Source organism: Acanthaster planci, linkage group LG20 (genome assembly GCF_054643075.1).
Source record: "Acanthaster planci isolate LZ-2023a linkage group LG20, COTS_SCS, whole genome shotgun sequence".
Lineage (NCBI taxonomy): Eukaryota > Metazoa > Echinodermata > Asteroidea > Valvatida > Acanthasteridae > Acanthaster > Acanthaster planci.
Window position 1 is genome coordinate 8404976 of NC_141796.1, and position 20532 is coordinate 8425507.

The window sequence follows — 20532 nt, forward strand, 5'->3', positions numbered from 1 at the left end:
CCGGAAAGTTCCGTATTTCGCAATAGTTTAGGGATTTCCCTTATGGGTGCACTGAACCAATTCAAGCTCCATTGAAAATAGTGTAAAATCAATCTCTGGGGGTACTTTCTGTGCGCCTCTGCCTGGCGGAGAATTTTCCTTGAATTGGGACACTGCAGCCTTTATCAACGTAAGCAATATCCTAGCCTATCGTGTTCATAGACGTGTGCAACGACGGCGAATGCTATACAAACCCTCGCGTCACTTACACCTGACTATATTCCGCGTCGCTGTTCGAAGCATGTACGGGCGAACCCACATTATTGAAAACAGAACATTGCGTATACGGGTGCACTGAACTAATTCAAGCTCCACTGAAAATAGTGTAAAATCAACCAAGTTTGGAGCCCCATGGCAGGCAACTGAAGTCCCTGAGGCCTCTCAAACAAAAATCAATGTGTTGTTTGGTCCTTCACATTTCATTTGATTTTCAATTTTTAGTAGGTTAACCAATGAATTTTTTAATTATCCGCCCAAAACAAACTCACCCCCCAAAAAGTGAATGTTGCCAAGCCCTCCCAGCGGCCATTTTTCAAATGACATCCCTCACCTTCCTGGGGCTCTTCCGACTAATTTTCAATCCCATTTTTGTCTGCTTTGCCCCCAGATGGGTGCCCATGAATCTACAGAGATGATTCTGGGCCATACTGACACAATTCCACCATTTCCTGGCCCAAACAGACCCCTTGTAGCGTTTTTCCCCCTTGTAAAAATAAGAACACTTGCATCTACAGTAAACTCCATGTACATTTTTCTAAGCAGTAGATTAGGAGCCTTCAACTTTTGACCCTGTAATGTCAAGCCACCTAATTGATTTAAGAGCACTCCTACACAGGACCCACTTTTATTGCTTTGGCCTTCTTACCACATTCCTCTGGCAGACTTCTGGTCTAGGATTTATTACTTTATAATTAGATTTTAGTTAGATTTACCCTTGTTCTTCCGGCCTATGTTCCCAACCCTATTTTCACCACTTGGTCATATTTTTAGCCAGTCTCATCACAACCACTCTTCAAGCAACATCTCTACATGCAGTACTCCCACTCTCTCTTGTACAAGCTGAAAATAGTTTAGAATAAAAGTTCCTTTCTTCAAAATTAGTACCTGTTGTCGACATTGTTCCTTTTTGTACAACACTACTAAATTGGTGACCCAGACGTGATTTGAACATGCCACTCGAAGAAACACCAGCAGTGGGCTCGACTGCCACACCCATGACGGCTGCAGTTAGCCTGAAACTACCTCAGTACTGGCCAGCAGATCCACATGTATGGTTTGCTCAGGTGGAGGCCCAGTTTGCCACAAGAGGGATCAATACGGAGAAAACGGAATACAACCATATCATTTCAGCTCTCACCCCGTCAATTGCCCAGGAAGTCAGGGACATCCTCCTAAATCCTCCACAAGACACCCCCTACAAAACCCTGCGTGAGGAGCTGATCAAAAGAACAACGGCAACTGAACAAAAACGACCACAGCAGCTTCTGACAGACGAGGTACTTGGCGATCGTAAGCCGACGCAGTTACTGCGGCAGTGACAGCGTACTGGAAGACTCGATCCTGCGCCAGTTATTCTTGCAACGGTTACCGGCTAGCGTACAGATGGTAATCGCCTCGGCAGGAGACTCAATGACGATGGAACAACTCGCCGAGCTGGCTGACAAAGTCATGGCTGTGTCCATCCCATCTCACGGGTTGAACTCCGTGACACCGGTGGCTACCCCAACAGCAAACCTGCAGAGCGAGGTAGAGCTTCTTCGAGGCGAGATAAATCGCCTAACCACCCAAGTCCAGAAACTCTCGACTAACCCTCAACGCTCCCGTTCTCACTCTCGCAGTCGTCGACCCCGTGCCAGCACTCCAACTCCTCCGGATGACGCCAACGTGTGCTGGTATCATGCCAAATTTGGTGACGGGGCCCACAAGTGCACCCAGCCCTGTTCCTTCAATGCCAGCAACCAGGGAAACGGCCAGGCCGGCAAGTAAAGGCGGCATACTCTGCCGGCCACTCCACACCCTCTCGCCTGTTTTATGTAACTGACCGCCACTCTGCACGCCAATTCCTCGTAGATACAGGAGCTGAGGTGAGCGTCATCCCTCCTACCCCGCAGGAGCGCACCCACCGTCGACATGGGCAAGATCTCCAAGCAGCAAATTCATCGACAATTGCTACTTACGGTGAGAGATCTTTGACACTTGACATTGGTATCCGGCGGCCATGTCGCTGGGTTTTTGTAATTGCAGAAATTCAGCAGGCCATAATAGGCGCAGATTTCCTTCGTCATTTCAATTTGCTGGTAGATCTTCGACATCACAGGCTTCTTGATGCCACAACCAAGTTGAGCATCACCGGCAAAGCCTCGAACACACAATCGGTCGGTCTTGTCCTCGCGCCACCGCCCCCATCACATTTCGCAGACATCCTGAAGGAATTTCCGGACATCACCAGTAGATCATCCTGTCGTGACACTCCAGTCAAACATAATGTTACGCATCATATTGTCACGACAGGCCCGCCTACAGCGGCCCGCCCACGGCGTCTAGCCCCTGACCGCCTTAAAGTTGCTAAGGATGAATTCCAGCACATGATGGCTCTTGGCATCATTCGGCCTTCTGACAGCAATTGGTCGTCGCCCCTCCATATGGTCCCCAAGAAGCAACCTGGTGATTGGCGGCCATGTGGAGACTACCGAGCCCTGAACTCATCCACAGTGCCAGACCGTTATCCTGTGCCCCACATACAGGACTTTACCAGCTCACTACATGGCACAACGATATTCTCAAAAATCGATCTCGTCCGTGCATATCACCAAATACCAATGGCACCGGAAGATATCGCGAAAACAGCCATCACTACACCGTTTGGACTTTTTGAATTTGTTCGAATGCCGTTCGGATTGCGCAACGCTGCCCAGACATTCCAGCGATTCATCGATGAAGTCACACGCGGACTTGATTTTTGTTATGCTTACATTGATGATCTTTTGATCGCCAGTGCCGACGCCGAACAACATGCTCAACATCTCCGTCTTCTGTTTAGCCGCCTCAATGAGTATGGAGTGGTCATCAATCCGGCCAAATGTTGCCTTGGTACGGAATCACTTGAGTTCCTTGGACATCGAGTTGATGCTCAAGGGGTGCAACCACTTGAAACAAAGGTCAGTGCCATCCGCGATTTTCCGCAGCCAACTACTCTGACCAAACTGCGCGAATTTCTCGGACTAGTTAACTTCTACCGCCGCTTCATTCCTCATTGCTCGCAAGTCCTCCAGCCACTCACTGATCTGCTCGCTAATGCAGGAAAGAAATCAGCACCGTTGCCTTGGAGTGACACTGCTACGGCTGCATTTCAAGCGATCAAAACTGCCCTCACTAATGCCACTCTCCTCGCTCATCCCAAGCCAGACGCGCCTCTGTGCGTCATGTCAGATGCTTCGGATGTCGCTGTTGGAGCCGTTCTCCAACAACGAGTGGACAACGCATGGCAACCACTCGCATTTTTCTCCAAGAGACTTCAACCCGCCGAGACACGTTATAGCACATTCGGTCGCGAATTGTTAGCCATTTACCTCGCCATCAAACATTTTCGGCACTCGCTTGAGGGTCGACAGTTTCACGTGCTTACAGACCACAAACCGCTCACATATGCTCTCAGCACCTCATCTGACCGTCACCCCCCTCGCGAAAGTCGCCACCTCGACTTCATATCACAATTTACCTGTGACATCAGACATGTGAAAGGTGGAGATAACGTCGCAGCCGACGCACTATCACGTGTTGAACTTAACACTCTTCGCTTGGAACAATCTTCTCTCATCGATTTCCGCAAAATGGCGGAATTGCAGACAAACAGTGCGGAACTGGCACAACTTCAAACATCATCGTCATCCTCCCTCAAATTCCACGCCGTTCCGCTCCATTCTTGCGACACAACATTAATTTGTGACATTTCGACAGGACATCCACGTCCGTTCGTGCCAGTAGAGTTTCGTCGCACCGTATTTGACGCATTGCACTCCCTGTCACACCCAGGCATTCGCACTACGCAACGCCTACTCACAGATCGATATGTTTGGCCATCTATCAACCGAGATGTCAGACAGTGGGCCCGATCATGTATTCAATGCCAACGTGCAAAGGTTAGTCGTCATACCTTTGCCCCCCCTCTCTCAATTTCCTGCCCCGGACTGTCGCTTTTCACATGTCCACATCGATCTGGTAGGACCATTACCGCCATCTAATGGAAATACATACATGCTCACATGCATTGATCGTTTCACACGTTGGCCGGAGGCCATCCCATTGCCTAACATCACTGCTGAAACAGTCGCTCGTGCTTTTGTCACACACTGGGTTGCCTCATTCGGCGTTCCATCAACTCTCACCACTGACCGTGGTGCACAGTTCGACTCTGCACTCTTCCGTGCCCTGACCAACCTACTTGGCACTCAGTGTATACGTACCACTGCTTACCACCCCATTGCCAATGGCCTAGTGGAACGTTTCCACAGGCAACTCAAATCATCACTCAAGTCACAAGTTGACACAACCAATTGGACAGAGACATTACCACTCGTCCTGCTGGGGATTCGAACCGCCGTCAAGGCAGACTTCGGCCACAGTGTGGCTGAGCGTGTCTATGGAACCACTCTTCGCTTGCCCGGAGAATTTTTCGATACTACCACAGATGCCGTGGACCTCGACCCCACGGCCTACGTTCATCGTCTACAACGCTCCATGCAAAGTCTTCAACCACCCCCTGGCCGTTCCCAACAACGGACTAACATTCATGTTCCCTCAGACTTGCATACGTGCACCCATGTTTTTGTCCGCCGTGACGCGGTACGCAAACCTCTCCAACCCCCCTACGATGGCCCGTTCAAAGTTCTCAGCCGTTCAGACAAACATTTCGTCATCGACCTAGGACATCGAAAGGACACTATTAGCATTGACCGCCTCAAATGTGCACATCTAGACATTGCCAAAGAAACAATTAATGTTCCGCCCAAGCCTAACCAACCTGCCCCAGCACTCGCACCTAATATCGCTCTCGATCTTAATCACAATTCCTCTTTGTCAGGCACTCCCTCCAAGCGTACCACACGCTCCGGCCGTACCGTCCATTGGCCAAAACGCTATGTTACATTCGTTCGTTCCTAATTTTTTTTTGTTAATTTCTCAAGTCATTTTACTTTCCTTTTCATTATGTAGTCACTCACTGGAAGGGGGCTCCTGTAGCGTTTTTCCCCCTTGTAAAAATAAGAACACTTGCATCTACAGTAGACTCCATGTACATTTTTCTAAGCAGTAGATTAGGAGCCTTCAACTTTTGACCCTGTAATGTCAAGCCACCTAATTGATTTAAGAGCACTCCTACACAGGACCCACTTTTATTGCTTTGGCCTTCTTACCACATTCCTCTGGCAGACTTCTGGTCTAGGATTTATTACTTTATAATTAGATTTTAGTTAGATTTACCCTTGTTCTTCCGGCCTATGTTCCCAACCCTATTTTCACCACTTGGTCATATTTTTAGCCAGTCTCATCACAACCACTCTTCAAGCAACATCTCTACATGCAGTACTCCCACTCTCTCTTGTACAAGCTGAAAATAGTTTAGAATAAAAGTTCCTTTCTTCAAAGTTAGTACCTGTTGTCGACATTGTTCCTTTTTGTACAACACTACTAAACCCTCTTTTCATCACCTCTCTAAGCATCTGTTCCTGACACTTGGACCCACGGAGCCCCAGGAGTGCTGGCACTTTACTTGATGTTACCATCTTCTTTCTAAGTTGATACCACTCTGGACTGTTCTGTGCAACCATAGCATGTCCGTTCTCAGAACACAGCTCAGGGGACACTTGAAGTGGGATCTGGCCCATTTCCTCTCCAGCAGCTTTCACAGAGCAGTAAAGTCCAGATGATTGTACTTGTAAGCGTGGAGCATCGGAAGTTACAGGGTGTGGGTTCAAATTTGAAGACAAGGGAAATGCCTGATGGGAACCATGTGATGGTACCTGGTAATTGTGCTCAGTAGCATCACTGTTACCTGTATTCAAAGAATAACAATGAGGCCATTAGCAAAAAAACTTTCACAGCCTGTGTTTGAACACTTCCCAAACAAAAAAGAAAAGAATCCCTGTGAACAAGTACATGTAGCTGTAGCTCACAGTGCTTCTGACCTACTTTCACTAAGTCACAATGATGAATAGGACGGGCATGACAAACCCAAGGTATTTTCTGTTTAAAAAATCCTGTTTTTTACAGACACTGAAAATGGAAAATGGCTGGTTAAATTCAATGGTATTTGAATCAGACATAAAGATCAATACCTTAACACGTGTTCATACCATAGTACATGGGCATTGTTATACATGTATCACAACCTGACATCATTGTGTCTTGGGTCTTTTCTCTTCTTAATTTTCAGTAAAATGCATTGCCAAGTTTAACCGGACAGGTCCCAAGGTCCCCTTTTGACTAAATACATGCACTGCTGGTATGTCCTTTTGCACAATAAAACAAACAACAAACAAACAAACAACCCAACAAACAAACAAAAACTCTGTACCAAGGTACCAAGCATGTTAACTTTGAAAAGAGTGGTTGGTATCAAATTGAGCAAAGAAATCTTAATTGGCCCAACAGGATTCAAACCTGGCTGGGAATCAAAATTAATGTAAAGTGCCAGTGTTTAACAACCGAGCCGTCAAGCCCAACAAACTGCAATTTGGTCAAAATGCCCTTGCTCAAATTTCTAGAAGGTTTAACTGTTTGAATAGCCTTTAAACTAAAGAACACTCCTTTCTAACATATTAAACAACATAAACTAAAAGCATTAACTGCAATCTTTTAAATTCCAACACAATGAAATTTTGCCCTCATGAGCATTTCATCCACAAATTAAAAATTGGTTAATATGAAATCTGCAACATTGGATTAAATCCCAGCATCATCATTCATTCCAGAAAGTGTGACCTTGTTCACACCTGGGCCAAGTACATGTATACATGTAAGTGTACATGTACATGTAGGTCAAAACCCATTATGTGTGCATCTGAGGGGGAGGAGGGGTTACTTGTTTAGGGTTTATTTTCCATCCAGGAATGGGCACGGATTCACTTTCTGAAGAAGTCGGTGGTGGGATTTAACAAAGCATGCAATGTGCTTGCATAATTTGCAGGAAACATGTTTGAGCCAAACTCATCAGAAAAATAAAAACTATTACCACTACCAGATGACGCATAGTTGTGATCTTGTAGGGCTTTGCTCCAATATCTGTTCATTAGTAAGCTGCAAACCTGACTTCCTCTACAGGTGGACTGAGATAGCACATTCAGGGCATGCTTTTCAACACTTACACTAGCACGTGCTATATTTGTAACATTTTCCGCAATGCTCTCATACCTGGAAGTAATATTCCTTTTCCCATCTCGTTTTCTGCTTTGCCTTGGGGCTCTTAGTGAAAGACGTTCAAGTGGCATCATTTGATATGATGGAAATTTGTTATTTGTTGCTGTTCCCTTCTTGTGCCATCGCTGCAGTTTGCTTGTACACACTATCTCTAAGAGCATGGGTTTGCCTTGGCCCATATCCCTGAGAAGGTAGAGAGTGCATATCACATGGCAACACAACCCAGAAACTCCTACTGGGCATGTACATTTTGCCCTAATACTAGATGTGCTATTAGCTGGGAAAAATATGTGTACTTGGGCTTCTCCTCTGTAACTTCTTCTCACCTGACTCCGGATGTACGTTCCCAACTTCAACCCACTGCCGTTGTCATCTCCTTGTCCTGCGTTATTTACTACTGTTATAGCTTTGGGAGGACACATGACCTTACGAGAGTAGTACATTCGCGATCCTTTCAGTCTCTGAGCTTTTATTCCACGGAAGTTTTTCAAGTGGTCGGCTATAACTTCATCTGAAACGTTAACAAGGGGAAATTTCCCAAGATCAAACGTCTGCCAGTTTTCATTTGAGTGTGGTGCATCCCAGTCCAGTCTTGGAAACTTGACGTCGGACGATTTCTTCAGATTTTCACGGTTTTTCAATTTGTTTGCCAGAACAGGATTGTTTTCTATGGTGTGCAGTCTTGCCGTCAGTTCCTCCTTGCAACCAACAACTGGCGCTCCGTAGGTCCCGAGAATATGCTTCGTATTTTCAACCGTTTCGCTAGACACGTCTCGTGCTGATACACTTGCAGACTCGGCCGCCGCCAGCTTGACATTTTTCCGCGCCGTGACCTTTCTAAAAAGTCATGACAAAGGGTAATTGCAGAAGTTGGCAGTCCAGCTTAAGTTGAGCACCCCTCCGTGAAGTGAGTAAAAAAAAATAACGTGAATAGTAGTGACATTGGTATCATTTATAGTATATACAGTTATTCGATTAGTAAAATGGTTAGCCGACAGAGGACACTTGTACTTTGTGTTAAAGGGTACAAAATGCAGGTAAAATGTTCCAGATAGACCAACGTTACGCGGTAAACGACTCGAATCAACATGATCAAAGCGGACTTGCTAGGCGCAGGCCGGACCTGTTTACTATTCATACTTTAATACTAGGCCTACGTTTTTACTGACAGCTGGCACTCGGCAGCGCAAATCATGCGGAAAAGTATTTTTTTGTGATGGTTCAATACACATTGCTTCAGTCCTGGGGCCAGGTGTACCGCTGATTCTTTCATCTTTGGTCAGTTGGCACTGGGCTGGGGCCGAGTTAGGGAGGTTCATTAATTGTTGAACTTTTTTCTGTGTTCTTTTTGAAGTGATCTTGGAGGGGATACCATAAGAAATGTTTTGATATTATAGTTTGGATTCCATGGGACTCTGCAAAGCAAGGAAATGTTGAGTTGAAAAGGTGATTTTTGGAGATATTTTGGGATTGTGCATGTGTAAATGCAGAGCAAACTGATTTTTGTACTCTAAAATAAGTGTGACTTTGAAAAGCCTTTCATGAAATCTTTGTTCATACTCGTACCTTGTCTCAATGAATTAAAAGCAGGGTTTATTTGAAATTTCAAATTTTTTTTTTTTTTTTTGGGGGGGGAAATAGTTCCATTTGTGGATGCCACCTGACCTGTGCACAAACCCTGTGAGACTGGTGTGAAAAATTCTAAGTCTTAGCTACATGAGTTCCTTCATATTTTCCTTGATAAATGAGACCTTTCAAGGCATCTTTTTATGCATATCCACCATCAGATGGATGATAAAGAACTGCAGAGAAAAATTGGTGGTGTTGGTATACAGAATTATTTCCTTTGTTTTTGTTATTTTATAATCTTGTTTTTCCTCCTTGTCTTCATGCTGGAATCTGTGAACAGGACTCAAGTCTTCTAATTACATCATCAGTTTATTGTCGAGAGCAAAAATGGTGAAGGGGAAGAAATGGATTTTGGAGAAGCATTTCCAGGGAATGCCGAAGAGGAGCGACATGAAGATTGTGGAATTTGATCTTCCGACAGTTCCAGATGGATGTGAGTCTGCTACAAGCTCGACAGATGAGACTTGAGTTTAGACCATACCCTAGAACTTTAGGGCTTGTTGTTCTACCACTCAAATAAGCATAATGACGAGTCCCCTTAGGTCATAGGTTTTGTCAAGACTGTGTGCTGAGGCATATGGAAAGCAAAATTGGGCTGAATATTTGCATCCCCCAACACCAAAGAATGGACAACACTTAAGCAAAACAAAGCTGGATGTTGATTTCAGCTGAGTTTGGGAAAGTTTTTAATTTAAAACCACTCATTTTTCCCTGTGGTGGCCTATATACATGTACATGCATATGAAAACAATAAAATGTCCAAAGAGTCAAAGTTAGTTGTGAAAATAGTGAGGTCTTCACATAATAAACACTAAGATGTCATGTGGCGTTCTCTCAGAGTTGGATTTTGATGCATGTACAGTTGGGATGGACTCCTACTTAAAAGATCAGAGTACTTTCAATATATTTTGTATTTTGTCTTGATTTTTCCAGCATTCCTGGTGGAGGCAATCTATCTTAGTGTGGATCCCTACATGCGGTAAGTGGCTAGCAGTGCAAAGTCAGGTGGCAAGTCAGAGGAGTATTATCTCATGCTGTTGAATATCTTCGTACATTTCATGTCAGGAGATTCATTTTCAGCCAAGCCTAGGGACCAGACCAGTAATTTCACACGGATTCATATTTGGCCAAGTCCAAGGACCAGTAATTTCTCACCACCTTTTTGACATAGAGCGTTTTTGAAGTGAGTGGATTCGACTTAAGACTTCAGTTTCGCTAGTTCCATCAGAGCTTGAGCATGTGTTTCGCACGCTACTTCAAAATGGCTAGAACCACCGAAACTAAAGTCTACTGTAAGCCGAATCCACTCGTTTCGAAAGTGCTTTACATAAATACTGGCTGCCCTGGACATCATCACATTATGGAGTAGTCCACACTTTAAGTAGTGTTTATGTACGTGCTAACCTCTTTGATTTATAATGATGGTGCATGCTCTCATGTTTGCAGTATTGTAACATGTTGGTGAGTTTTGTGCGAGTTGAGACATTTTGAGTCATTGAATCCCAGTTATTCAAGTCCTGTCAGTTACCTTTGTGCCAAAGTCGAATCAAGTTGTAATGGAGAATCACACCCCCTGTCATTATGGCTCTACCTTTGGAAAAGAAATCAGGAGAAGTTTGAGTGATGACCATTTGTTATCCACTGCAGCATTTTCCCTGGTAACCTAGGCACAACATATATTCCGGGTACCAGGCAGATTTGACCAGTGTTGGACAGATGACCGTCGCTCAAACTTATATGTAGCCCTTTTATGACGCGGAATGTCATTGGCCACTCGCTTCTCTTGTCAGGGAATAAGGAAGCCAACCCTAATCTGCTCGATTTTCTTTTCTTCTGAAGGCCGTACTCAGCAAGATTGCCAGAGGGGATCACCATGATTGGGACCCAGGTCGCAAAGTGGGTATCTGCTTTAGATTCTATGACTGCCTGTCCTTGTTATAATATAAAATAATTTACTATCTCGTACAAGAATAAACAATCATTTTTGTTTCAAATTACGCCTGAAAGACAAATTTTGTTTTTGTGATACAGTATCTTTGGAAACAAGCCCCAGATGAATGCAAACATGTTAATTTCAAACTAAGTGACAAGTCACTCTCCCAATCCAAAGTTCCCTTGGGGCGCTCAAGTTTGTTCAAAGGTTAAATGATAAAATTGACATTGGAAACAGTGAAGAAGGGACTAGACTCAGATAGGTAGATGTTTCTATAGCACTGAGATAAAAGCCAGGTGTACAAGTGGTGCCCAGTGTTATACTGGAGTATCCTTCGAGTACCAAGTTCACTGCCAAATGAACATGGTTATTGGATGGTTAATGCCATCTTAGATCAGCTCTTTAGTTATGCCCTGAACTTCTGCATGGAGCCTAGGTTGGTAAATCTGTATTGTAAGCTTTGCCCACTAAATGTTATTATGGCCGCTTTTACCTTGGCAGGGTCATCGAAACCAAGAATGCAGACTTTCCGGTCGGCACGCTCGTTGTGTGCCCGGGGGGTTGGACCACTCACTCCTTGTGCAAAGGGGAAAACGAGAGTAAGCTCCCGCCCTATCCAGAGGGAGTCCCTCTCTCCCTGGCCCTTGGGACCCTGGGGATGCCTGGGTAAGTATAGTTGGGTTCGACGGGGGGGATTACAGAGGGCGATGATGAAGAAGTCAGCAGATTTATTATAAATGTCTTTTTTATGCTCAATCCAAACCCTTTAAAGAAATGGCTTTAGTGCTGGTGACACAGCTTGAAATAGGTGCAAAGCTATTTTATATCCAACAAGTTTGAAGTTGTACATCAGAGATGCGTGTGGGTTGCCGGGCACTCGGGAGGAACCATGCAATGAATTTTTCCTAAACCCATGTTTTATCCATCTGTGTACTCCTTTTCAGTGTATGAAACCGTTTGATATTGTATTGAAAAGTGCACTTTTTGTGAATATTAAACATTTTCCAAGCTTTTCAGATGTGATGTAACTCAGGTAAGACGCAGATCATGCTCCATGGTTTTTTTATATTCAAATATTAACCACACATTTACTCTTTGAAAACATTTTGCAAAAATGTTGCTGAGTCGCTGATTGCCATATATGTGTGAAACAATAAAATGCCAAAGAAATTGACATTTACTGAAGCGAAATATGAAAAAAAAATGCTAGCACTTAGTTGCAGAATCCAGTGCAGTACTGAGGAATGAGCAGCATTGCTTTCTGTCATAATGTGCATTCTGTGAGTTTGCTTTTGGATGGTCTTTAGGATGACTGCCCACTATGGTTTGCTTGAAATCTGTGCCCCAAAGCCGGGGGAGGTGGTGGTTGTCAGCGGTGCCGCTGGGGCGGTCGGTTCCATCGTGGGACAAATCGCAAAGATCAAGGTAAAGAAAACTGCAAGAAATCTGGAGAGAATTCTGTAGCCAACCCTTAGGAATTTTTGACTTCCATAAAACACCAACAAGTTTTTTCACATATGGAACTTCTGCCATTTTCCTTATTAAAGAAAAGGTTTTACTTACAACTTTGGAACTAATTTCTTTTTTTTTTCTTGTTAATCAGGGGTGTAAAGTCATCGGATTTGCTGGGTCTGATGAGAAGGTGGCCTGGCTCAAAGAACTGGGCTTTGACGAAGCCTTTAACTACAAGACAATCAAGAACCTGGACGCTACCTTGAAGTCTGTTGCCCCCGACGGCATCAACTGCTACTTCGACAATGTGAGTTTTGCTCTAAACCCTTCAAATAACTTCAACATCCACTTTTCATTACTGCCCCTACAGATAGTTCAAGGAATGCCGGTCCTCCAGTGTGCAAATAGCGCCCTCATCTTTACTTTATTTGGAGTCATGCGTCGCTGATAACATAATGGTATTCCCAATGCCCTGTGAATGGTTTTGGCATATCTGACCAACTGGCCTATACATTTCGCCTACAGAGCTAGGTATAATCATTTCCTTAAAGAATAATGATTGGTTTTCATGAGTCCCTAAACAGATAGGAATATGTGTACCGAAGTACTTTTTGTATCTTCAAGTTTTCTGTGCGCATGGGGAGAAATATTCTGTGAGTGTTCTCAAAGAAAAAAGTTCCCCTTCTGCAGTTTCTAAAGGCCGAATCATACATAGAGCAGTTGCAAAACAGCAGTGTTGTAGTTGAAACCATCACAAGACTAGACACTAGACCAGATACAAGACCATGCACAAGTAACAGGGTGAACAGTGGCAAAGGAATGCTTTTGTTGCAGTTCATTTGAATAGCTTATGACTTGACTTCAAACTGGAGGTCTTGTGCTGGTCTTGTGAAGATCTTTAGTGGTCTCAACTACAAAACTGCAAAATTATGATGTCGGATCAAATATCTGTGTTGCCAAATGGCACAACTTCAGTATCTCAACTCAAGCAAATTCACTTGCGAATATATCATGACATCAAATTCCCTTTGCGTACTTGTTTGCCAGAAGTGTACACAAGAAACATGAACTGAACTGTGGATCAAGAAATTTGAAAGTAATCTCAATTTTTCACTGGCAAACAAGAATAATGACCTATCGGAGATCTATGCCTGACTTTGTCCTGAACAGTCTTTGAACTGTGAACTTTTTTTCAACTGTGGTCAATTTGCAGGTTGGAGGGGAGTTTGCAAGCACAGTCGTCACCAACATGGCCAAGTACGGCCGCATCAGCTGCTGTGGTGCCATATCCCAGTACAATGACACAGCTCCACAGAAGCGTATGTGAAAGCATATTTTGTAATTTTGTGCAGTGTAAACGCGTACTTGTTTATAAAGGCTTTGTGAGGCCATGAGCATGACCAGCATTTTCGGGGGAGGGAGGGAACACTCACCAGTGAACTAATGAAGCATTAGTGGAAGGGTGCCTTTTAAATTTTTTTTCCCTGAGTGAATTATTGATTTTGATCTCTGGTTATAGGTTGCTCAGTTTTTGGCTTTTTCCTGTTTGTTTTTCCAGTGAGGGCAAAGTAGCTCCTTGCCCATCCTTTCTCCCCGCCGACATCCATGTTTGTGGCCAATGAGCCTTTTGCGAGACAACTTTGTCCAAAATCTGGTACACTGAGTTTTTTAAATACACATGAAAATTCTCCATACTAAAACCACTGTTGCTATACCTCATGATTCGGGGCAAGCTTGCGCTTAGTTACATGAGAGACGCCTTGCAACAGTACACTGTTCCCAATGGATAAGAACGGCACAAAGGAACCAGTCCATTCCAGAGATGGTGGTCGCTATGCAAAAGCTTGCCTCGAATCACAAGGTATATAGCAACAGTGTCTTTAGTCTGAGAAATTCAAATCGTTTTGTTTATTTGCAGTCAGATAACTCAGTGTACCAGATTTTATTCAAATTCAACTGGCAAATGGCGTATTTATAAAGCCTCTGAGCACCTAACATTGGCTATAAAAAGACATGCTCAGCAGCATCTGCTGTGCTGAAGATATTACTAGATACTGGTTTTTTTGCCATGCTTCGTGCCAAATTTTGCCAAAGCAGTGCTTTATTTGGCAGCTCCTCAAGTTGGGCCACGGACTGAAAGATAATCTTCCCAAGGGCCTGTCTTGTAATCAAACTTTTCCCAGGTCAGCAGACACTTCGCATGATTGGAATAAGTACCAAATTTTTCAACTGCTGTAATCATTGATCAGTATCAGTCTTTGCACACCCTTGGGGATTAGTAGTTTATGGACCAGACTTGGAACCAGTGATCTGCCATGTATTTATGGGCATTGTGTGGAAACTTGATCATAATACTGTACATGACAATGTGATCAGCTGATGTGGTTAGCTGACAGGGTACAGGCGTGATATTTTTCAGACTTTTGCCTGAATTCAGACATTTCAGTTATGATAGAAACATTATTAGTTCATGTATATGATGAAATGCCTCTTTCATAATTTTTATACACAGTTCCATCTGTGTTTTAAACAATCTCATTGGCGTGTACATTGTATGTGGGTCAGCTGACACCTGCCAACTGATCAACTCCTTTAAGTACTTTGATACTAAAAATGAGGTCACAACTACTTAGCGCATTCATGTGAAAATGTTGATAGGCAGTTGAAAGGTTGTTGAACAGCAGATAATGCTAAGACTGCAGAATCTCCAAAGGGTGGGGTTGATTAGCCTATGAAAAGGCACAGTTTGAGTGATAACCCATCTTGTTCCTGCCAGTGCCTCCTGTGTTTGGCACGCTCGTCTTCATGGAGATCAAGATGGAGGGCTTCATCATCACTACACACATTAAGCATTGGCCGGAGTGGACAAAGCAACATATCAAGTGGATAAAAGAGGTGGGCTAAATATCAATGCTCAAGGGAAAACGAAACTGCAGCAACTGCCACAACTCTGTCAAAACCCTGAAAGAGCCAGGCTGTTTTGGATTCCCCACAAGAATTTAGCTATTCCATACCATGTTTTTCGAAACCTTGCTTGAATGCATAGACACTCTTTTGTCAGTGCAACTGCGAAGTTCCAAGTGAATCTAATTTAGGGTTTGTGTTACAATCACCTGTAGTTGAGGAGGGCCGCACACACATCGTACTTGGTACGAAAGTGTACACGGACGAGAATTTGTGATGCCACATCAAATGTTCCAGCAAATTTGCTGCAGATGTCTTTTGATGACTCAGACAGATTCATTCTTCGACGACAGATTCACTATACTACAAGCAGACCATTAATTTGACCAATATTTTTGCCAGAACTGCCTCATTTCGACACGAGGTTCTGAAATTGTTTCCATGTTTTGAAACGTTTTTGAACATTTTGTAAATGGCTTTAGAACTGTTTGGTTTACAAATGTGTAAGCGATACCATTTCTCTTTTATTTTTTTTAGGGCAAGTTGAAGTATAAGGAACATGTCACACAGGGTTTCGACAACATGTTTGATGCATTCCTGGGGCTTTTCTCTGGAGCAAATACCGGCAAAGCCATCGTTAAAGTATAGAAAAACCTCTCGATCTCGTGACTCGTGCCTTTGAGAATGACAAGGTAGGAATATCCTCTACTTGTCTTTTGTATTGAAAATATACCCAAAGTTAAATAAACTAATCGCTATTTTGATTTCTAAGCTTGATTACTTGTAGGGCCGAGTCGATTCAAATAGTTCGCTATTTAGGCCTGTGCCGGGTACCCGGGTACCCGCCCGTCGATTTCAAAACCCGGTTCCATTTTTCCGGGCCGGGTACCCGTAAAAAAGTAAAGTAAATAAATTAGGAACAAACATTCATGCATAAAATGGCTGTGAAATTTCTTACTGAAGAACAGACTTCATGAAAAACCACCGTGCCGATGAAAACCCGGTCCCGCGGTCATACATGAAACTTGAATTCGGAGATCGACAGCTAATTTTGTTACCCACTCCGCCCATTGTACCGCAAGTCGTTTTCCTAGTTCCGGAATTTCCTAGTTCACAAGAGCGAAAAAACCACTAAAATTCACGGGCGATAGGTCACTCGCTACGTGTGATTTTAAATATTTCTTTAAATTGAATAGTCATATAAACCTTTGCATCTGATGTCTGCTTAATCAAAATGACTTTTTAGAGTTTCCGTTTTTGTAATTTACCGAAAACTGCAAGCTTTTCCCCTACTCTCGGATCACGCGGCGTTACCACGCAAAGTCGTTGCGAACTCAACTACACGGGCGCAGCAGAAATGTACGTGACGTAATGGGTTCGTCAACTGTGGCGCGGGGAGGGTAACGTTGATAGCTCGCTGTACAGTTGAAAAGTCGAGTCAAACCTTACGTAATTTCTACCTTTTTAATTCATTGGAATTCTTATTTTTCATCTAATTTTCTCAAAATTAAAAGATTCTCTATTTGTGAAGACGTTTTTGTCTCGATCCTAAACCGATCCACAACTAGGAAAGGTGTCATCGTCACTTTCGTCGATCGATCCTGTGAGTCCAAATATAAAAGCTTAGATTTTGAAAAAAAAAATTGAAGTATATCCAAAACACAAAGTTGACTTCTGACCATATTTCAATCGAATTTGAGGATTTTTAGCTGCAGTCGTAGTGAATAATTTTCGCGATCCGGAACTCGGAAAATGACTGTACCAAACCTATATGAACAAGAGACCGAAGGAGTTTTGTCTTATGAGGGGGTAGCGCTGTTGATGTACACTTGCATGACTGTATTTGTAACTATCAAACCCTGTCGGCTTAAATGACTTTTGTGCGGAATAAGTAGTGCTTACTCTTTGAATTAAGAGTATTTTTGTCAAATAAAACAATATGAATGAAAATTACTTTATGTCGGGATTGACGACGAAGCGACAGCGGACTGTGTTATATTCCAGCGGTACTGGGACTCCACACGGCGTGCGGTAAGTAGCGATCACGCGCAAATTGTGCGGTTGATCGGCCTCTTTTTATAATCAAAGCACTACATGTGCGCTACAAACCCAAAGAGTCAGAGAACCAGTTTAGTTAAGTTTTATACCAAGAAATATTCCGTTTCAAAATTATTTTTAAATTAAAGCAACTTGAATTTCCTCAGTGATTCAGCGGAACTGTGGATGAGGAATTGACCAAAAGAGCAGGAATGATGTTTTTTGTATGAACATGTACTAAAGCATTTCAAATCTAAGTATTTTTTCACTCGGAAAAAAAGGAAATGTTGACATGTGCAAGTCATAATACAGTCGGCCAATCAAATGTCACTTGTCGAAGTACTTATACATTAAAATCTCGACAACTGATCCTCAGGGTAATGGAGTTATCCTGAAAAAATATTTATTAAACTAAACCACTTCATCGTGGTACGTACCTTCGTGTGGCAAAACTTTCGTATCGTTAGTCATTTAACAACGTGAAGCGCTGCTGTTTTTTCACTTGGGCTTCCCTTTGTGTGGTCACATGACCTTTCTTTTTACGGTCACATGGCCGCTGTAGTGTCAGCGATTGGACTGCCTGAAGGGCACTACAATTGGGCCCGCGTTGCAATCAGGTGGGTTGTAGCTCTATGTTCAGCGTCTTGAAAGCTAGGATTACACAGTTGCAGCTACGTTGATTTATAATTATGCAACGTGTTGGTCCTTGTCAGAAAAGAAATGAACTTGGGATGACTCGTAACCCTATATAGACTTCCGATACTTTTAACGCCGTTTGAAGCATTTTGGTGGCGTTTTTTTTTTAATTTGAGTCTTCAAAATGTAATGGATGTAATGGTGTGGGCATTGTTCGAGTTACGGTGGTATTTTTACGGTGCCGTACGTAGCACTGATCTGGTCCGCACGTGACACGACCAGCGCTCACCATTTGTGCACGCCACATGCGTTCCGCGTGTACGTGGTCAAGCAGCATCCGGGACATTTCCTTTGAGCGTTTGCAGGTGCGTGTATCATGTAGGTGGTTTGCAGCTCTGTTCTCTTTTCTAACGTTCCCCGTGAAGATTTGTTTTTCTGTTTCATACACCAACGAAAAATTTGCAAACTGAAGGTAACAATTTCGTTTGATAAAAAGGTAGGAGAGATTAACTCCGACGTTTAGAACAATGTTTTGCTTGCTTCCTATGTACCAAAAAGAACCGTGTTCCGGGTACATGATCCACCGGGTCGCGTGCAATGCCATTTGTTTCTAGGCGATCTCTTCTCCGGGTACCCGGGTACCCGATGTTATTAAAAAACGGGTACCCGGTTCTAAAAATACCCGCAAATGCACACCCCTATCACTATTTGACCTTCAATTTGATCGAATATTTGGTCGTACCGACTGGCAGATTGTTGATGAACAAACCATGTACAAAATCAGTTGCAATAGCGCACACAATAATGTACATTATAATCACTATAATAGCTTCTCACGTCTAGGAGTATCTCCAGCCACCATTTAGCAAGATTTAAGACATGAACAATACTTCTTGCCCTGTGAGAAGTGTCTATTCCTTTTAAATTGTTTAATGAATAATTTACTTTTTGAATTATTGTAAGATTTCTGTTGCTTTTCATTTTAATCTACTTGAAACAAGCCTTCATAGTGCAATTTTTCTCATTTAACCCTGAAGAAAACTTTCCTTTCTCTTCATGAATTGTCCATTCGAATATTCAAATTCGGAAAATAATATTCAAATATTTGATAATCGATCAAATATTCGGCACGGCCCTAATCACTTGCCTCACTTTTGCAGCTTGCTGATTGAAGGAGGAACTGCATGTCAAATCATCAATTCAGATGTCACTTGTAGCACTAATGAAAAAGGGCACTCTGTTACCTAGCAACGGTGTCCCCTTGGAGCAACACTACTGGCTGATGCTTGTTCTTAGCTGGTTGCTGTTTTTCGTTCATATCTCATCAGTGTGTTCAAGAGAGAGACTGGTTCTTCTCCACAATTAATGAAAAGGGAAACGGCATCCATGCCTTTGCCTTGTTCACCTTAATGCTTGCTCGTGCACCAACACCACAAAACGCCTTGAACATTCATCTACAATAGATCTATATATGTTGACAGATTGTTGCTTCAATATTATCGTTTATTACAACATCCTTTTATAAATCTGTAAAAAGATGGAATTACAGTGCTCATTATAACACACGTTGTTGGGTTTCGGTCAACGTGCATTCAATGTCTACGATAACCCAAAGGCAAAACAAGGCTATGCGTAGAATATACAGAACAAAAGTAGGTAGTTAAACCAGAGCATGAAGTACTTAATCGACCAAACAGTCATTTTCAATTTTTCTGTTGAATTCAGCTTGGAAATTAAATTGTATAAATTGCATAGGAAAGTTAGAAGTAGAAAGTTAAAACAGTTCACAAAAAACGTTTATTACCAAATAGTAATCTGTAATCTTTGTCATTTATATAGCAAATTCAGCTTGTATTAATGTGTGGGCACAAAAGGACCTATAGTAATGCTCGGAGCAGAAAGGCTGGTGTGGATGTTGTGTGATGTGTAAGGGTACACACACTAACACACACCAAATCAGTTTGAGCGATGGTCACCTCAAGTGATGTATTCTATAGTTATTCAATTACATGTATTTCTACTGGAGCAATGTAAAAAAGTCGGTAAAATTCTTATTTTTTCTTTGCATTACAACTTTATACAGTGTGGTCTGTATACATGGAAAATTAATTACAATAAATAAAATACAATGGAACATTATTTAGGAGTCGAAGTTGTAGTTTTTTAAACGTACGCTATCAAACTGCCAAAGAACAATAACAAGCAAAGAGCTAAAAGACATTTCCATAAGGACACCACGTTTCTAAGCTAAAAACCAAAATGAAGCTGTCTGATCACTTTTATACATTGTAGAGGCACACATGTCTGAATGTTTTAGTCAGGAATAAATTCCATGAAAGATTGAAATGGCATGCATGCGTCCTGTCCTTGTCTATTTTTTTTGGGGGGGGGGTAGAGACGTTGGTTTGAAGTAATGCGAGAAGGCGTGGCAAAGAGAAGTTTCTCATGAATGCAAACCTGGAAATAAATGCAATCGTTTGGATCTACCC

At 42.8% G+C, this 20532-nt stretch overlaps 1 protein-coding gene across 6 annotated transcripts in view; it reads left to right on the forward strand.

Annotated features, from left to right (window-relative positions):
• The window catches only part of LOC110990567 (prostaglandin reductase 1-like), a 47793-nt gene extending 27399 nt beyond the window's left edge, over window positions 1-20394 (forward strand). For 4 of the 6 annotated variants that reach the window (XM_087130526.1, XM_087130527.1, XM_087130525.1 and 1 more), the window contains exons 7-16: window positions 9362-9514; window positions 10015-10060; window positions 10921-10977; window positions 11516-11680; window positions 12322-12439; window positions 12618-12773; window positions 13680-13785; window positions 15243-15361; window positions 15908-16062; window positions 19204-20394. In XM_087130526.1, the coding sequence (XP_086986652.1) occupies window positions 9362-9514; window positions 10015-10060; window positions 10921-10977; window positions 11516-11680; window positions 12322-12439; window positions 12618-12773; window positions 13680-13785; window positions 15243-15361; window positions 15908-16018 (1031 nt within the window). In that variant the 3' untranslated portion in view covers window positions 16019-16062; window positions 19204-20394. Of the gene's footprint in view, window positions 1-6737; window positions 8899-9361; window positions 9515-10014; window positions 10061-10920; window positions 10978-11515; window positions 11681-12321; window positions 12440-12617; window positions 12774-13679; window positions 13786-15242; window positions 15362-15907; window positions 16063-19203 lie in introns of those variants that run through there. The other 2 variants (XM_087130530.1, XM_087130531.1) reach the window with 2 other exon arrangements.
• Window positions 20395-20532: the final 138 nt, after the last annotated feature.